The 20,269-nt window shown below is 43.6% G+C and overlaps 1 protein-coding gene across 2 annotated transcripts in view; it reads right to left on the reverse strand.

Annotated features, from left to right (window-relative positions):
* LOC144693001 (EF-hand calcium-binding domain-containing protein 6) overlaps positions 1-20,269 on the reverse strand; it is a 119,932-nt gene that overhangs the window by 70,721 nt on the left and 28,942 nt on the right. For both annotated transcript variants that reach the window (XM_078562255.1, XM_078562245.1), the window contains 3 exons: positions 6,946-7,052; positions 2,389-2,489; positions 2,204-2,281 (listed from right to left, as the gene is read on the reverse strand). In XM_078562255.1, the coding sequence (XP_078418381.1) occupies positions 2,204-2,281; positions 2,389-2,489; positions 6,946-7,052 (286 nt within the window). The remainder of the gene's footprint in view (positions 1-2,203; positions 2,282-2,388; positions 2,490-6,945; positions 7,053-20,269) is intronic.

The following is a 20,269-nucleotide window of genomic DNA, read 5'->3' on the forward strand; positions in this document are numbered from 1 at the left end:
CCCTCAGGCTCCCATCCCCCTGCCCATCTAGTTTAAACGCACCCTCATCAGCAAACAGCACTAGCAAATCTCCCTGCGAGGATATTCATCCCAGTACTGTTCAGGTGTAGACCATCTGGCTGCCTGTCCCAGGTCCTCCCCTCGCACTTTCCTCTACGTGCTGCAGACTGCCTGTCCCAGGGTCCTCCTCTCACACTCTCCTCTAGGTGCTGCAGACAGCCTGTCCCAGGGTCCTCCTCTCACACTCTCCTCTAGGTGCTGCGGGCTGCCTGTCCCAGGGTCCTCCTCTCACACTCTCCTCTAGGTGCTGCGGGCTGCCTGTCCCAGGGTCCTCCTCTCACACTCTCCTCTAGGTGCTGCTGGCTGCCTGTCCCAGGTCCTCCCCTCGCACTCTCCTCTAGGTGCTGCAGACAGCCTGTCCCAGGGTCCTCCCCTCGCACTCTCCTCTAGATGCTGCTGGCTGCCTGTCCCAGGGTCCTCCTCTCACACTCTCCTCTAGATGCTGTTGGCTGCCTGTCCCTGGTCCTCCTCTCACACTCTCCTCTAGGTGCTGCTGGCTGCCTGTCCCTGGTCCTCCTCTCACACTCTCCTCTAGGTGCTGCTGACTGCCTGTCTCAAGGTCCTCCTCTCGCATCCTCCTCATGCAACATCTTCAAATATGCATTTGATTGAGTAAATCAGGAGAAACTGTTTGCACTGGGAGGAAGGTCAGTAACCAGAGGACAGCGAGTTGTGATCTGGAATGTGCTGCCTGAAAGGGTGGAGGAAGTAGAAACTTTCAAAAGGGAATTGGTTATAAATTTGAAAAGGAAACTTTTGCAGGGCTCTGGGAAAAGAATAGTGGAGTGGGGCTGATTGAATAACTCTTTCAAAGAGCCAGTATGAACACAATGGGCATCCCCCACTGTATAGTATAAGCAGTGGACACCATGGACAAATTAAATGGGGATGAACACCTTGGGAATAGTAACCACAGTGCAAAAAGGTTCAAGCCCCAGATAGAGAGGCAAAGTCTGGTGCAGAAAGTAATGCACCAAATTGGACTAGGAAAGATGTTTAAAAAGTGTGGAATGAACTAGCTGAGATGAGGTCGAAATTGGCACACATGCCTGCAGAGCAACAATGAGATGTTTAAAAGATTGCAAAGTTGCAGGAAAGATACATAGCATGAGCAAAAATGAGACCATTTTGAATTTCAGGTGGCCATGGTTAAATAAAGAGATTAAAAACAAAATTAAAACTGAAGAAGAGGCCAAGTGAAGTCTGTATAGATCAGCACTTGTATTCTTTATCCATATTGTACTGGTGTACAATCTCTATACTCTACTGGTGTACTCTATATATTCTGCACTGGAATATGATAGCTATGCAGTACAAACTCCATATTGTGCAGGATTGAAACCTGTACTGTACTGGTGTACAATATTTGTACTGTATGATATCCTTATTGCACCAGATTGGTACCTATATGTACCATTGTAAAATATCTGTACTGTCCTGGTATATGATATCCATACAGTATAGGTGTACAATACCTGTATGTGCTGTACTGGTGTGTGGTATCTGTATAACACTGGTATATGATTCCTTTTACAGCTCTGTAGTTGTGCATGATATATTCCATTGACATTTCAATGATATTATACTTTTAGCACTGTTTGCAATATTTATACCTACCTTGTTTTCATGTAACCAAATAATTCTAACATAAAACTGTTTGAAATCTTTACCAAGCCTTTTCTTTACAGACGTCAGAAAAATCAATGAACGGCACATTTCCGATGAGGGTTGCAGACAGCGTAGTTGAGATTATTGATCTGTGGGTTGAATTTCTATGGGGTTCTCCCACGGAACACCATTTACAGTTTCTAGGATTTCCACTGCTTCTCTAACAAAATTGGACAATTGGTAAAATTCCCAGAGAAATTTGCTCCCTGGGTTGCTCCAGCTATGTGCCAAAGTTACAGCGAACGATTAGGAGAAAGCACATCACCTCATCTCCCCCACCACCTTCAGAAATCCAACCCCTGTCTTTCTTTCTCAATGAATTTTATGCTTTTGAAAACTGGCACCCAGACACAGACCAATGTCGGGAAAAAATTGAATAAGGGAAAAAATGATCCTTTTGGCTGCTTAAAATTGAGTAGTCAAATATCACATTCCTGCTTCTTCCTTAAAATAAATCCCTCCTCATATTACCCACCTCAAAAGGAGTTGCTGGAATTGTCTTGGAGCGATAAATCGTCCCAGGAATTTTGTCAGCACCATAAGGAGAATGTCCCTAGGAGAATGGAGAATCTATTAATCAATGGCGTTACATCTTTATGCTGGTGACATGCTTATCTTCACAGCTTGTTTTCACTGTCTGTTGACAGTGAACCGATTTACCTATTAAGCTGTCCTCTTCCTTCAGGATTGTTAGCTTTAAAGAGTTGTTTTATTGCCAAGTAACCACTGGATATTATTTTCTCACGCAGCTGATGTTCCAGCTGAAAAATATAACAAGAATTGAGGTAACAGCCATGAACAGTATGTGACTAAACTGTGTGATTTTAATTATGTGAGGGTATCAAGGGATATGAAGCTAAGATGTGTAAATGCACTCGAGGTACAGGTCAGGCTTGAAAAGCTGAACAGCCGACTGCCCTACCTTCCTATATGTAAGATGTGCATGTTGTGTAAACTAACAGCGGATTTCAGACATAATAGTTGTTCCTTGAAACACATTGGGCAAACGTAACTGGGTTTCCTGCCCTACCTTCAGAAGAGTCAAAAGGGGACACATCTCTGCTGTTGTCAGCTGCCCCGCAGCCACCGGCTGGAGGTGGGACTTCCACCCCTCATTCAGGGGTAGAGGAGCGGGGAAGACGGAGAGTGGGGTGACAGGAGAGGGGAGAGGGAGGTGGGGGCAGGGATGTGGGGACCCTGATGGCAAATCAAGGTGCGGAGGGAGTACACGGGTTGTTGGGGGGGGGGGGGGGGGGGGGGGGGGGATGCGGGTGGTGCGGGTCACCCAGTCTGGAAAGGGAGCAAATGATGGAGGTGCACCCTGCTCTTCTGCCCATGGCCCCCAAGTAGGGTAACCTGAAGCGCCTGCCCCCGCACTCCTGAACTCCCACCGGCCTCAAATTGAGGCCACATGAGTGAGCCAGGAAGGCAGCCAGGCTCACTTCTGTCTACAGTACCCACAGAACATGCAAAGGTGATGGCACACACTAAAGAATCTGTCATGGTAAATTCCCACACAGTACGATGTACCAGGTAGGATTCCATGCTATGAAATGTTGCCTGGCAACCAACTCCACATTTCCTGCTCACTAATGCCAAACCAAAAATTAGACACAGGTATTAAAGATAATGGAATCAATGTGGGTCGATGGAGTTAAGATACATGATATAACTGAACAGGTTTGAGGGGCTGAATGGCCTACTCCTGTTCCTAAATAACCCCACACAATCTTATAGCCGTGTCATCGTATTGCACACGCACCCTTATCTCACCAAGGTAGTCAAGGTGCATTGTACATGTGAACAGCTTGACATACACACATCATCCAAAGCTTTCAAAAAGCCTCATCAAATGATTCTAAGGCAAGCCAGCCGTCTGATGCATGGTTGTTTGCTGACACGCGCCTTAGCTTTCAGATAGGGTACATGTCTGTCACCTTGTGACACTTGTGCTTTTACAGCTTTCATTATCCTAAGATTACCTATACCACTCTACCACAAGGTGGCACAAGATTCAAGGAAACAGATCCCAGCAGAAGAAAACCTCTGTCTTGTTTGGAGGAGACTATCCTGGACAAACCGATGTATCAGAATAGGGGGGGGAGAACAGAATGGGAAAGCAGTAAGCCTGTCACTAACCTAGTACCATCTTATTTCTTTTGTCTGTTCCCACCCCCCCCACCCCTGCCACCGCCACTCTCATTCATTCACACAGACATACACATAGCTACATAGATTGTGAACACAAATGATGATTTGAAAGTGTGTCAGGGAGCCAGTATCCTAGGCCGGAATCTTTACCTCGTCAGGTGGGCTCGGCGGGGGCGGGCGGGAGCCTAGTCGGGAAGCCGCCCACCGCCCGTGATCAGGGTCAGATTGCGGTTTCACGCTGGAGGGTCAATTAAGGCCTCCCCCAGCGTGAAACGCGCGCTGTAGCGAGGAAGGCGAGCGCGTAAGTTCTCGCATGCGCGTGAGTGTGCGCAGGAAAAGCTCCCTGAGGCTCAGAGCTGCCACAGGGGGACGAAGGTATAAAAAAGTAAAAATAAAAAATTTTAAGGCTGGACGGGCAGCGAAAAATTTGATTCAATTACATTGTGAATGGCCTTAATTGGCCTGTTAATTGTCGGCGGGCACGCTGCTGACTCTTGTGCTTGCCCACCAACAATTAACAGGCCAATTAAGGCCATTAGCAATGTAATTGATCCTAATGTTTGTCTTCTTGTCTTATTATAGTAGCTGTGGGAAGCCTGTGAGCACTACCTGCTCAGGAGTTTCCTCTAGGATTCTCCTGACCATCTGGCATATTTTCAGAGTAAGATTGGTGGAAACATCATACATGTATAATTGGAATTTCCAAAATGAAAATGGAACTGCCTTTTTGAATTAGAGTAAGTTATGGGATCCAAAACAGATAAGCCATATCTCTAATAGTAGTTATGAAAGACATTTCTTTTTGATGTAGGGCTATTTAAGAAGCACGGCAAGCTTCCTGTCTCACCTCTTCCGAAGAAGGCAGTGACTGAGGCAGGAGTGTACTTCAATGAGTACCAGTAGCCCTCCAGAGCATATTCCTAATGGTTAGTCTTCATGTGCAATTCTGCTTATTGGGTTTTAGCGAGCTATGTGACAGTTTCATATACAGTTTCCAGAAGCGTTCACTGGGCAGTGATCAGATGTCGATTTTTCCTTGTTCCCAGCATGGGAACCCTGAAACCAATTATGTTGTCCCCAACATTTCCTTGGCTGAAATCAGCTAACTCAGGATGGTCCAAGGTTGCAATTACGCATTGAGCTGCCATGCTACAACTCAATCATCACAACAGCTCAAACAAAGGCCTGCGCTATTTGGAGAAGTGACATACTGCAAAATTAACAAAGAACAAGAAGGGAGGCTCCATGATCATCCTTGTCAGGGAGCACGTCTCCAAAATCCTGCATGGGGAACCACAATATTTATGTTTTCACATAACGGATGAAAATTATGGGCCGCTTGCCCAATATTGCCAGCGAGGAGAAATTGTTTCCAGTGGCAGATGGGTCAGTAACTAGAGGATACAGTTTTAAAGTGATTGCCAAAAGCACTGGAGGCGACATGAGGAAAGCTTTTCACACAATGAGTCGCTGTGATCTACAATGCGCTGTCTGAAAGTGTGGCGGAAAGAGATTCAACAGTAACTTTCAAAGGAGAATTAGATAAACACTGGTAGGGGGAAATTATGAGATATGGGAAAAGAGCAGGGAGGCGGGATTAATTGAATAGCTCTATGCAAGAACCAGAACACACACAGTGGGCTGAACAGCCCTCTGTCCTGTACCATTCTATGATTCTGTTAGGGATGGGTTCCTAATTTTAATAGTCTGACAAGTGCATGTAGCATTGGGCCATATCTCCGTCACATGCCCATAGGGATGGATGGGGGAGGGCACAATTCCAACAGGGCTGTCCATGCCAAAGATGTGGCTGCAGCCTTCATGACGTCCAACCCCAGACCATATCAATTTTAAGGGGACTAAAAAGCAAAAAACTTAAACATTGCCAGAGGTTCAGGTCAGATCCAGGCCTAGCCTTCCAAGTGGGCTTCAATTCTACCAGCCAAAAGGCTGCTTTACTTAGTTCACCCAGCCTATAAGCCCTTCTGCAATTTCCCGAGCAATGACACTCACTGACCGGGAGTTCCCACCCACCTGACCATATCCATTTTGATTCAGAGAGGCCTTGCTTGGGATGAACAAAGGCTGTCCCAAATAAAGTCCACGAAAACTGGCAGTGAAGGCTGGGATCCAGTGTATTCAAGTGCCAGACAAATTTCCAGCTCTTCTTTGTAGCATTTTGGCAACACTTAGAAAAGGAGAGTGTCAGAAAGATCACAGATATTAGGCCTCTACATATTTAAGAGTCACAATGAATGCTTCTACTTGTTGGAGTAAACGTGGGGTCAATTTTGAGCGCTATTGCCAAGTGTTAATGGGGCGCTAACATCTTCAAAATGGGGTCAGTAACCCTTACCTCCCCAATAGCTCTGGTGATACAACTGGCACTATTTTAAAAGGGGCCTACTGGTGGATGTCCGAAGAACCCACCTATTTCAGGCAGCAGACTGTTTTTAACATGCTATGATATAAATAAGGCTCTGGTTGCCATTTTACATTGGTACTGGTCGGAACTACCACAGAATAGGCTCCGTAATTCTATGGGTGGTGGAAGAGAAAAGGCCCACCAGACAGAAGGCCATCAATTATTTTTTGCGGAACCCAAGGGAGCAGGACTGCACCTCTGGGACCCACAAAAGTAATCTACGCTGCTTCCATCTCACGACCCCCAAACTTCCACGATTGCAAACACTCGCCCCAACCTCCCCCACCACAGCTTTCTTTGCTGGCAGCAGCTCCGGCCTGATTTTCAATCTTGAACCTGGCTAGCTGTGTTTGGGACATCTGTTTGATGCCCTGCAGCTCACCTGCTGAATTTAAATGAGGCCGAGGCTTCAAAAATGACAGAGGCACTTTGCCACTGGAATGGATGGGTGACCAGCTCGCTCTGCCAGTCAGTTGCCCAGAAGTCAACGTCTCCCCACAAATGAATTTGCATTACGTAAGTGGGTTTTTCATTTCTTTCCTGTGTCTTAGTCCATCGAAAGAGAAAGGATTGTGAAAAAGGAAATTACCTTCATTGGATGAATATGGCATGAGAAAAGACAGTTATATCCTAATACATACCTCATCAATTTCAATCCTGACCTGGGTCCCAGGGCGGGATCTATTGCTTGTCCTGCTATTCTGGCTCATTCTGCTCTCAGTACGACCTTCCAAATCTGCTCGCTGACCTGCAGTAGTAAGTTATAAGTAAATATATAAGGCTGTCTATATTATCTGAATTACTATAATATAATCATCAAACATTATGGGTGGAATTTTCCATGCCCGTTAGTGGCAGGCGTTGTCATGACCATAGCCGGTGTTAATTGCTTTGCAAACCAAATCCCAGAGGAAAACTTGGCTTATGGGCCAAGTTCTATTTACCTATGGAACTCCTGCAAGATGCAAACATGTTTCTTTTTACCTCTGACCACGCGCACACGCACATGCCCTTTTCCACAGAATAACACAATATTCCCCAAAAGTACTATTATACTCTAGTGTACATACATTAACCATGAAAATACATACACAAATCTTTTGTAAAAATAGAGTTCATTCCAGTCCATTCTCCATTTGCCAATATCCAAGTTCCTTTGAGTTTTAAACTCTTGACAATGCAACTGCAATCAAATTTTCTTATCCAGCCACACGTAAATTTTGTGAGTTAAATGGTTGCAATAATAAACTCCACCGAAACAGTATTGCATTTTTGTCCCAAAACTTTCCCAGAAACTTCAAAGGATGGTGGTCTATACACATAACTGTCTCTAAAGAACTGTTTGTAACATACGCCTGCAAAGCTAACACCAAGCTTAAAGTCTCTTTCTCTATAGTTGAATATTTCTTCTGGTGCACATTCAACTTCTGTGAGAAATATCCTACCGGCTTCTCAATTCCCAGTTCATCTTCTTGTAGCAACACAGCACCAAAACCCACATCATTGGCATCAATAGCCAACTTAAACTGTTTTGTAAAATCAGATGCTGATAGAATAGGTGGAGTTGTTAGTACAGCTTTCAAACTGTCCAATACATTCTGACGCTCCTGTGTCCATTGGAATTTTCTGTTCTTTTTTAATAATCCAGTCAGCGGAGCAAACACACTGCTGAAGTTTGGCATGAATTTCCGATAAAATCCACTCATACCTAGAAATCTTAAAACCTCCCATTTTGCTGTAGGCACTGGGAATTCCACAACAGCTTTTACTTTTGCATTTTGTGGGGCCACTTGACCATGTCCAACAGTGTGGTCTAAATATGCAACTTGCACTTCCGCAAATTCAGTTTTAGCCAAATTCACAACCAAATTGGCCTCCTGCAGCCGATCAAACAGTTCTTTTAAATGTTGTAAGTGTTCCTCCCACATTTGACTGAATACTATTAAGTCATCAATATACACAGCACAATTTCTCAATCCCTCAGTCATTTTGTTTGTTAGTCTCTGAAATGTTGCTGGTGCATTGTTCATTCCAAAGGGAATTACTTTGCATTGATATAGACCACATGGCATCACAAAAGCTGATATCTCTTTTGCCCTTTCCAATAAGGGTACTTGCCAATATCCTCGCAGCAAGTCAATTTTTGTGATAAACATTGACTGCCCCTCTTTCTCGACACAATCCTCCAATCGCGGAATAGGATATGAACCTGAATATGAATAGCTTTTGTTACTGCATTCACTTTTCGGTAATCAATACATAATCTTTGTGATCCATCCGGTTTCAGCACCATTGGGTGAACTCCAATTATTGTGACTGGGCTCTACGATGTCATTTTGAACCATAAAGTCAATTTCTTTCTGCACTTAAGCTACTTTTACTGGATTTAATCTATATGGGTGTTGTCTTATTGACTCTGAATTCCCCACAACAACATCATGTATAGCTAAATCTGTTTTCCCCAGTTTATTTCCACTAATTGCCTTCTGTGACTGCAAAAGCTCTTTTAAGTCACTCCAACACTTTTTTGGAAGGTAACCCAACATCACATTTAGATTTGTAGGTATCTCCTCATTGTCCAATTTAATCAGAACAAGGTCAATTTCAGAATCCTTAATTTCTACCCCCATTTCCTTATTTACAACACCAGTACCTCCTCCTGTTTATTCTGGAGGTGTCAGCTGTGGCTGTTCATAGCACCCTCGCCTTTGAATTGGGGGTTGTGGGTTCATGTCCCACTTCTGGAAACCAAGAACTGTGATTGTACTCGAAAGAGTTGCAATCTGTGACTGTTGATAACTTGAAAGAGTCTCCTGTTTATTCTCTTGGTCAAAGAAATCTTTGAGTATATTTACATGACACACTTGCTGACTCTTCCTTCTTACTGGGGTATTTACTATGTAGTTTACCTCACTCAGCCTCTTTTCAATTTGACAAGGTCCACTAAACCTCACCGTCAACAGTTCACCTTCCGTGGCAACAATACTATCACCATTTTCCCCAGCCACAAAACTTCGGCCCTTTGCCCTTTTGTCTGCCTTTGCCTTTATCACTTGTTGAGATATCTTTAACTGTTTCCTAGCCAGCTCACATGCCTTACTTAATATGGCTCTGAAATTCATCACATAATCCAGGAGAGTTGTCTCAGAACTTTGACTCACTAATATCTCCTGAATCAGTTTGAGTGGTCCCCTTACTTCATGACCATAAATTAACTCAAAAAGGCTTAACCCTGTTGACTCTTTAGGGACGTTCCTAATAGCAAACGACAAGAATGGAATCCCTCGATCCCAGTCATGCGGATAGTCTTGACGATATGCTCTACTCCTAGTCTTTAAAGCCTGATGCCACCTTTCTAAGGCACCTTGTGATTCAGGGTGATAGGCTGACGACCTAAATTGCTTTACTCCTAGGCTCTTCATTACTTCTTTAAACAGCTGTGACATGAAATTTGAACTCTGATCCGACTGTATTTCTTTAGGTAATCTATACTTTGTAAAGAATTTGATCAACTCTTCTACAATCACCTTTGCTGTAATTTTCCTAAAGGTATTGCTTCTGGAAATCTCATAGACACATCCATGATTGGCAGTAAGTACTGATTTCCACTTTTAGGGTGGAATCATCCCACATTTTCACTAAGTGCAGTAGCAGACAGGTAAAAAGACATTTTACCCGCTGCATTAATTATGCATTCCCAGGAAACTTGCCGTTTCAATGGCAGGCAGGCTCTCATTCACCAGCCACGCCATCACCTCGCCGCTTCATCACACTGGGCACCATGTTTATAGTCCAGCCAAGTGCACACCTCTCAGTGCTTCCAACCCATGATTGCTGCATCCTGGAAGACAGAATGGCCCCGAAAGGCAAAAAGACTGCAGCCCCCGAGTTATTGAATTGAATTCAATAACATATCTGGAATTAAAAGTCTAATGATGACCATGAAACCATTGTCAATTATCGTAAAAACCCATCTGGTTCACTAATGTCCTTTAGGGCGATCGCTAACTGGTTTCATGACGTCGTGAAACCAATTTTTGGCTTTTTTGCCATATTGTCCGCTCAGACCACCGAACACGCCTGACACCAGTGGGCATGGACGATTCTGCCTTAGCCTTAGGGAGGAGTCCTACACAATCAATCAGGGCCCTGTTAAAAGGTTCCTCAAATGCTGGAATTGGAATTAAAGGTGCCAGCTGAATTAGTGTTTGAGGTTTTCCTATCACCTGACATGTGTGACATGTTTGACAGAATTTGACTACATCTTTGCACAGTCCAGGCCAATAGAAATGTTTTTGTATCTTAGCTTTCCTAATTCCCAACTGTCCAGCCATTAAAATTTCATGAACAACTCTCAAAACTTCATTCCATACACAGATGGTACTACTACTTGGTGCACTATTGCTGCTGGAACATGAGGCAGTCTCCATTTCCTCATTAACATTTTGTTCTTAATGTAATAACACTGTGGAATGTATTCTCCTTCTGTTTCAGAATAACTGCTTCAAATCTGGATCCCCTTGCTGTAATTCCACTAACTTCACTGAACTAAACACCTCATCCTCTTTAATCTTCTCCTCCTGAGTAATCTTTTCAAAAATTGATCCAGCAAACTTAATTTCAGCATCCTCCCCCTGTCTTTTAGATCCTTACTCTTCCTGTTTAAACCTGTGCATTTTTTGACCTCGTCACCACACAATCTGGAAACAATCAAGGATCGTCTTTCTGTAAAACCTCTGTTGATTGTGTCTCAATAGGCTGCTGTACTACAGTAGGCCTAGTCAATATCTGTGATCCAGCTATATCATTCCCTACAATAAAATGAACCCCAGCAATGGGCAATTTCTCTACTGCCCCAACAATCACCTCTCCTGATTTCAAATCACTTTTTAAATTTACCTTACACAATGAAACAGGTTGGACTTCACTTTGGACTCCCTTGGAATAACCCTTCTGGACAATAGGGCTGGCTAGCACCTGTACCCCTTAAAATTTTGACATCCTTTCCTGCTCTTCCCGGTACACATGCATGTATTTTCCCTTTGCATTCAAAATCTTTAAACATCTCTGCAACCTGCCCTTCAGAACTCCCTTGGGTAAATTGTGAACACTTTCCCACTTCTCTAGCTACCACTGATTCTTCCTGCACCAACTGTGCAAAACCGTTGGTTTTTCTTGCCTCTGGGTCTCAGAGCCCACAGTATTCTTACTTCCAGAACTTTTCTGAGTTCCTGCCACCACAATTGGTTTCCCGTTTAACCTCCAACAACTTGATCTCGTATGTCCAACCTTATTACAATGGTAACATATCACTTTCCTTCCATCATCTCTACTTTCCACCTTTCCATCTTTAATAGACTGGCGTCTTTCAGCTTTATCCTTATTACTAACACTTTTACCATCACTAGGTTTTCCAATGCCCTTGCTGATTTCCATATGACCCTTTTCCTACATTCAACTGTTTGTGTGAAATATCATATGTATTGGCTAAAACAGCAGCATCCTTGATCTTTTTGTTTTGTCCTTCATCTAAATCTGTCTTAATGTTTATTGGAATGCTATTTATAAATTCTTCCATAACAGTAACCTCTCCTACATTTTCAAAAGTCTTGTCTAATGTTAATGCCCTGAACCATTGATCCCAGATAATTTATTTTCCTCTTGCAAATCCCACAAATGTCTGATTAGGTCTCTTTCTTACAACTTCAACTTCAACTGATAAGCTTCAGGGACAAGCTCATAAGCATTTAATATTGCTTTACTATCTCGTAATCTGCAGACTGTTGCTCTAATAAGCTTTTTTTTAATTCATTCACGGGATGTGGGCTTCGCTGGCTGGACCAGCATTTATTGCCCATCCCTAATTGCCTTTGAGAATGTGGTGGTGAGCTGCCTTCTTGAACTGCTGCAGTCCATGTGGTGTAGGTACATCCACAGCACTGTTAGGAAGGGAGTTCCAGGATTTTGACCCAGCGACAGTGAAGGAACGGCGATATATTTCCAAGTCAGGATGGTGAGTGAATTGGAGGGGAACTTCCAGGTGGTGTGTTCCCATCTATCTGCAGCCCTTGTCCTTCTAGGTGGTAGTGATCATGGGTTTTAAAGGTGCTGTCTAAGGAGCCTTGGTGAATTCCTGCAGTGCATCTTGTAGATGATACACACTGCTGCTACTGTGCATCAGTGCTGGAGGGAGTGAATGTTTGTGGATGTGGTGCCAATCAAGTGGGCTGCTTTGTCCTGGACGGTGTCCAGCTTCTTTGGTGTTGTGGGAGCCCACCCAGCGTGACGCTCACCCGGAAACGCTGAGCCCTCCCTGTGCGGTAAGGGTGGGGGGTGGGGGGGCGTGTTTCACTGAGTCAGGAATGTGCATGAAAGAGCACAGAAATATCCCTGAGGCACCTGAAGAAATTAAAAGCTTTTAAGACATGTCTCCTCATGTGACAGTGTCACAGGATCTGGGGCATGTCAATTTTGTTTTTTAAATTTTTACTAGATTTTAAAACACTTCATGAAATTCATCCCGCCCGTGGGTGAGATTTCATGAAAAATGTGAAGGCCGCCTGGGCTCTTCGCCTGCCCGCCAACCTTAAGGTTGGATGGGCAGCGCAGCTAATTGAATTAATTACTATTTAAATGGCCTTATCAGGCCTTTGACAGTTCGGCAGGTACGCAGCTGAGTCAGCTGCGCGCCCGCCGAACTGAAAATCTAAATGACGCGCGGTGACATCCGGACGCCCACCCGATGTCACTGTGCATCATTTTATGCATCAGCGAGTGGGCCCTGCCCCCACTCACGGACCGGAGAATTCTGCCCTATGTTTTAAAATAGAGAACAAACTCTATACAACTGTTAGTTTATTTCGTCTTCTTGATACTTTCAGTATTACCTATCTATCCGTCAATATATTAAAAATGGCACTTCAATGTGGACGTATACCCTGGCATTACACATTGTTACTGATGCAGAACAATCTTAAAATGTTGGTTGTTCCTGAGCAACAGCCTGAGAAATACATTCCAATCTGCAAAGTGCCCTGACCAAAGTAACAACCAAACTAATTTGAATTTGGTAGCCATATATTAAAAAGCATTGATTCAATAGTGGAGAGCAGAGCGTAGCCTTGAAGGGATGCAAACCTACATTTTAGTAGCAGAATCATTCTCCTGCCCTTATAAAGTATCAGCCTCTGATTTAGGAGCATAGAGCATTGTTAACTTGTGCCTAATGAACACTTTGTCACATCTCTTATTCCACTTTTTCTACATCATCCCTCAGGCCACTTTTCTATATCACACCACTTGTTATGCAAAGTATATTTGATGCTTACACCTGAATTTTGCTCAATGTTTCATTTATAAATCAGCAGCAAAATTGAACTGGACAGGGAGGTAATGCACTGATTGAACAAGAGCACAGCATGTAGATAAACTTCCAATGAAAACTACTGAAGATATATGAAAGAAATGAAAGAAGCCAACCCAGAATTGTCTATCAGCATAACCTACCAAGTAAAAACAATGAAAGTGCTCAAAATGGTTTTGCTAATTCTTTCGGGTATCTTGCTTTACACAGAATTACATAGGCTATACGGCACAGACACAGGCCATTCAGCTTAACAAACCCATGCCGACATATATGATCCATTGGAGTCTCCTCCCATCTTTCCTCATCTAAATCTGTCATCATTTTTTTATTCATTCGCGGGATATGAGTGTCGCTGGCTAGGCCAGCATTTATTGCCCATCCCTAATCCTCTATCTTCTCCCTCATATGCTTGTCTAGCCTCCCATTGAATGCATTCATGCCAATGGCTTCAATCATTCCCAGTGGTGGTGGGTTCCACACTCTCACCATTCTTTGGGTAAAGAAGTTTCTTCTGAATTCACTATTTTATTTCTTGGTCGCTATTTATATTGATGGCCCCTAGTTATGTTCTTCCCCACAAGAGGAAATATTCTCTCTGTATCCACTGTATCAAAGTCCATCATAATTTACCTGGATGAGTGTAGCTCCAGAAACACTCAAGAAGCTTGACACCATCCAGGAGAAAGCAGCCCACTTGTTGGCACCACATCCACAAACATTCACTCTCTCAACCACCGACGAGCAGCAGGAATTCACCAAGGCCCCTTAGACAATACCTTCCAAACCCACAACTGCCGCCATCTAGAAGGACAAGGGCAGCAGATAGCTGGGAACACCACCAACTGGGGTTTCCCCTCCAAGCCACTCACCATCCTGACTTTGAGGTGTATCCGCCGTTCCTTCACTGTTGCTGGGTCAAAATCCTGGAACTCCCTCCCTAACAGCACTCTGGGTGTACCCACATCACATGGACTGCAGCGGTTCTAAAAGTCAGCTCACCACCACCTTTTCAAGGGCAATTTGGGATGGGCAATATATGCTGGCCTAGGCAGCGAAACCCACATCCATAAAAGAATTTTTAAAAATTTAAGAACTCTATTAGGTCATCCGTTAGCCATCTTTTTCAAGAGAAAAGAGACCTAGCCTGTCAATCCTTTCCTGAAAAATATACCCACATATTTCTGGTATCATCCTAAGTAAACCTTCTCTACACCTCTCCACTGCTTTTATATCCTTTTTATAATATTGCTCCCAGAATTGTACGCAGTACTATACATGTAGTCTAACAAATTTTCGATACTGGTTTAACATAACTTCCCTCCTTTTCAATTCTATCCCTCTAGAAATAAAACCTAGTGCTTGTTTTGTTTTTATGCCTAGCTAGCCTGTGACGCAAATTTTAGTGATTGGTGTAATTGCATTCCGAGATCCCTTTGTTCCTCTATTCCACCTAGACTCGAACCTGCCGAGCAATAAGTGACCTCCTTATTCTTCCTACCAAAATGTGGCACCTCATATTTATCTGTGTTAAACTCCTTTTGCCAATTATTTGTCCATTTCTGCAAGTTTATTATTGCTCCTGTAATTTGTTGCAGTCCTCCTCAGAATCTTCCCAATTTGGTGTCATCCGCAAATTTAGAAATTATGTTTTTGATTCCAAAGTCTAAATCATTAATGTAAAATGTGAACAGCAATGGTCCCAGCACTGATCCTTGTGGAACATCAGTTCCCACCTTCTGCCACTCTGAATAACTGCACTTTACTCCTACTCTCTGCTTTCTGTTTTGAAGCCAGCTAGCAATGCATTCTTCCACTTGTCCCCTGACTCCAAATTCTCTGGCCTTATTCATTAGTTCATTATGGGGCACCTTTTGAAAGTCTTTTAAAAATCCAGATTAATTACATCTACTGTATTACCATTGTCTACTTTCTTTGTTACCTCCTCAAAAAATTCAAGAAGGTTGGTTGAGCTAGATTTTCCTCTTTAAAATCCATGCTAGCTAGTTTTTTTTATTCATTCATGGGATGTGGGTTTCGCTAGCTGGGCCAGCATTTATTGCCCATCCCTAGTTGCCCTTGAGAAGGCGGTGGTGAGCTGCTTTCTTGAACCACTGCAGTCCATGTGGTGTTAGGGTACTGTTAGGGAGGGAGTTCCAGGATTTTGACCCAGCGACAGTGAAGGAACGACGATATATTTCCAAGTTAGGATGGTGAGTGAATTGGAGGGGAACTTCCAGTTGGTGGTGTCCCCATTTATCTGCTGCCTTTGTCCTTCTAGGTGGTAGTGGTCGTGGGTTTGGAAGGTGCTGTCTAAGGAGCCTTGGTGAATTCCTGCAGTGCATCTTTTGATGGTACACACTGCGTCGGTGGTGGAGGGAGTGAATGTTTGTGGATGTAGTATCAATCAAGCGGACTGCTTTGTCCTGGACGGTGTCCAGCTTCTTCACTAAGCTCAGGACTTATTATTACAAATAAGATTTGTAACATAACATTAAAAAAAAATCAAAATTTACAAGAAAATAATTAGCGTTACGTGTCCAGTGACAATAGGGTTTGACAACAGATCTTTCAACATTGTGGGGAAGGGTAGGTAGTTTGACAATTCAGTTCTGCTTTAAAATTCACAGCCTTGTTTTCAAATCCCTCTATGGCCTTGTCTCTCCCTACCTCTGTAACTTTCTCCAGCAGTACAACTCTCTGAGATCTCTGTGTCGCTCCAATTCTGGCTGCTTACAATTCATGATCTTCATTACTCCATCACCTTCATCTGCCTTCATCTGCCAAGGCCTTAAGCTTTGAAATTCCCTTCGCCACCGCGCATCTCTACTTCTCTTTCCTCCTTTAATATGTTCCTTAAAAGCTACCTCTTTGACCAAGCTTTTAATCACTTATCCTAATATTTCATTACTTGGCTCGCTTTTATTTGATAATGTACCTGTGAAGCACCTTGGGATCTTTTTCCTGTTAAACAACATATAAATTCAAGCTGTTGTTGCTACTGAGGTTGGGGAACAGAGGTTTTTGCCTAAGGTGTTGGTTTGTCGATTCTCTTTTTGGATGCTAACGGACTGTGTGTGTATGTGTGTGTGTGTGTGTGTGCATGTGTATATGTGTATGTGTGCATGTGTGTGTGTGCATGCATGCATGTGCATGTGCATGCTTATGTGCATGTGTACCATTTTCGGTTTTTATTTCCAGCTTTTGCAGTTCTGTGTATTTATCAATTTATTTAGTAGCATTTTATGCCCTGCTGTTGCTATAATGGGTTTTCATTGCCTAACTGAGAAGATCTTTGTAAATCATGAAGCTCTTGTCACCTCTTCCTGACTTTGCAAAACAGGTCCTTGTCTGCAGCCTTGACACGGTTGACTACATCATACTCCTCCAATGCTTCTCACCATCATCCAGTTGGATGGGACTGCACTTGCCTCATTCCATTTTGATCTATCCAGTTGCAGGTCTAATTTCTCCTAAGGATCTATCCTTGGTCCCTTCCTGCTTCTTGTCCAAATGTTGTCCGTCAGTGACATCATCCGAAAACAGTATCAGTTTCCACATGTATGCTCACGACATCCAGCTCTACCTCACCACCACCTCGCTCGACTCCTCCACTGTCCCTTAATTGTCACACTGCTTGTTAACATCCATCACTGGATGAGCAGAAATTTCCTCCAACTAAATATAAAGAAGAGTGAAGCCATTGTCTGTGGTCCCTGCCACCAACTCTATCCTTTGCCTAGGCAACTGTCTGAGGCTTAATCAGTCTGTTCACAACCCTGCCGTCCTAATTGAGCTTGATTTAAGCTTCCAACTGCATATTTGTGCTGTCATGAAGACCACATATTTCAAACTCTTGACAACAAACAGACTACGAGCCCTTACCACTACCATTAACACTCCCTTTGTCTTTTTGTCCATAACATCTTTGTCAATCTCCCCTTAGCCCCCACCTATCGCTGGCCTTCTATCCAGCTTCACCTGCTCCTCCCCCTTAAACAGTATAAATTTCATCACATTTCTACTCTTCAGCTCTGAAGAAGGGTCATACGGACTCGAAACATTAACTGTTTCTCTCTCCACAGACGCTGTCAGACCTGCTGAGCTTTTCCAGTATTTTCTGTTTTTATTTCAAACTCTGTAACATTGGCCAACTCCTTCTCTGCCTCAGATCATCTGTTGCTGAAACAGTCCTCCATGACTTTGCTACCTTTGGACCTGTCTGTTCCATTGCCCTGCTGGTCAGCTTCCCATGTTCTATCCTCCATAAGCTTGAGGTGATCCAAAACTCTGATATCCATGACCTAACTCAAATCAAGTCCCCTTCACCCCTGTGCTTGCCGATATACACAGGCCCCTGGTTAAGCATTACCTCAATTTTAAAATTTTCATCCTTGTTTTCAAATCCCTCCATGGTCTCACCCCTCCTCCCTATTTCTATAATCCCCTCCAGCTCCACAACACACCGAAGTATCTGCTCTCCTCCAATTCTGGCCTCTTGAACATTCTCACTTTTAATTGCTTCACCAGTGGTAGCCATGACTTCAGCTGCCTGGGTTGTAGCCCTGGAATTTCCTCCCTAAACCCCTTTGCCTCTATTCGCTCTTTCCTTTTTTATGGTGCTGCTTAAAACCTACCCTTTGGGTTTTGCAAGCACAGGTTGGTTGTGTACGGTCTGTACTTTGCCTATTATGAACAATCGAAGCAACATGCAATCAGCCAATCGCTGAAACATTGGGCCTATATACCTGGCATCGCACCAGCACTGAAGTTCATACATAAAGTTGCTCAATTGTACAATAGGCAGAACATCTTTTTGGACTGACAGCAGCATTCCATTCATGGAAAATACCACTTGCGTAGCCACTGTATAGTAGCAGCGTGAAACTGCTTGCTTAATCTGTTGTTCAAATTTTTGAGATACTTTGCCTTTCCAGGGTAATTTAAGGTAGACCGAGCACTTTTCAGGTTCGAAAGAGACGTTCTTTTGTCCATTTGTGAGTTTGCATCACCTTCTACCGTCTACAGACATCCACAGTCAGGCAGCTTACAAAACTGCAGAATAACTAGAATTTCACCAACCTCCTATTGATCAGTTTTCATATATTAATTGTATAAATAAATAAAGTTCACTTTATTGAGCTAAGATTTGGCTTCTTACACTGTCTGGAGTTTAATCATTGAACAAAACCACATCCAGTGCATCAATATGAGGACACAGCCCCTTGTAACATGCATCAAGCTTTCTGCAGTTAACTGAAATCACCATAGAGTTCACATAAGTGAAGTAAAACTGGCAGCTCAGAAAGCTAATTAATCAGGATGTGTCAGTGAACCTCCCCCGCACCATGCCCCCATTATCCTGTGTTCATATACTCCCCACTATGTGTGTAGCTCGCTCTGAGTCAGTATAGCTTATATCACTGTCAGAAATATCTCCCTGTGTCATTACATCTCCCTGTGTCTGTATACCTGGGCGGGATTTTCCGCACCTGCCCACTGCCGTGATCTTCCGGTCCTGCCACAAGTCAATGAACTTCTGGCTGGGGCGCTGCCTCGCCCGCGGTGGGTCCTGCCCACGATGAGGCCAGAAAATCCCAGTCCCTATTTCTGTCTGTATACCTCCCTGTGACAGTACATCTCTCTGCATCAGTATATCTCCCTGTGTCTATATAACTAACTCTGCCTGTATATCTCTCTGTATCTGTACATCTCCTTGTGTCAGTATATCTCCTTGTGTTGTAGTATAAGGACATCTGGCATAGCAAGGGTTAAAGTGGGACTGGGAAACAGTATCGCCCACAGTGTGATATAAAGAGACACATGACCTGAGACTAGAGTCAGTGTGGACTGGGTAGAGAACAGCGTAGACTCAAGCATGGAGTTAGATAATAGCTTAGGCTGTACCCTGTATATATGTACATAGTTATGTGCTATCAATAAACACTTAATGTTCAACCATACAAGACTCAGAACTTCTTTGTGAAAGCTACCGAACATACAACATACAACATGGTGGCAGCGAATGGAAAAACCCAGAACCTCAGAGGAGCTGGAGCAGAAATTCAAAACCTGGAAAATTAACGGAACAGCATTCTGACCTGACTGAAAGCACCTGAAGTGAAGACACAGAGGGAGATTGCCTCAAAGAAGCTCCATTGCATAATTGGAAGCAGAAAGGTAGAAGAAATAAACTCCACTGTGCGACTGAGGGCTCCACAAGATCTGCTGAAGGTCCATTGTGAATGCCTACAGAGTGCAGTCAAAGGACCTAGCCAAGGGTGAGCAAAAGAAAATTCAGTTCTAAGCCAGGGCTAGTAAAAAACTTCAGAGCTGTACAAATGTCAGAGCAGCATGTTTCTGAAAGTACCCACGGCCGTCCTGGCTTCAGAATCAGTGCCATACCATGTGGCGGCCGAGCTCATTTAAAAAATAAGAAGCAGCAAGTTTAAAAACCTCAGCCAAAGCAGAGAATCAATTGTAGAACGCCCACAAGTCCTCCGATATCGCAGGGAAGGGATTGAGTAAGTCACCGCACAAAACTAAAGACAAAGAGGTCAGGATCACTGTTGCAGTGGGGGCTCACCAAATAGTGACAAGCG

Source organism: Cetorhinus maximus, chromosome 2 (genome assembly GCF_964194155.1).
Source record: "Cetorhinus maximus chromosome 2, sCetMax3.hap1.1, whole genome shotgun sequence".
NCBI lineage: Eukaryota > Metazoa > Chordata > Chondrichthyes > Lamniformes > Cetorhinidae > Cetorhinus > Cetorhinus maximus.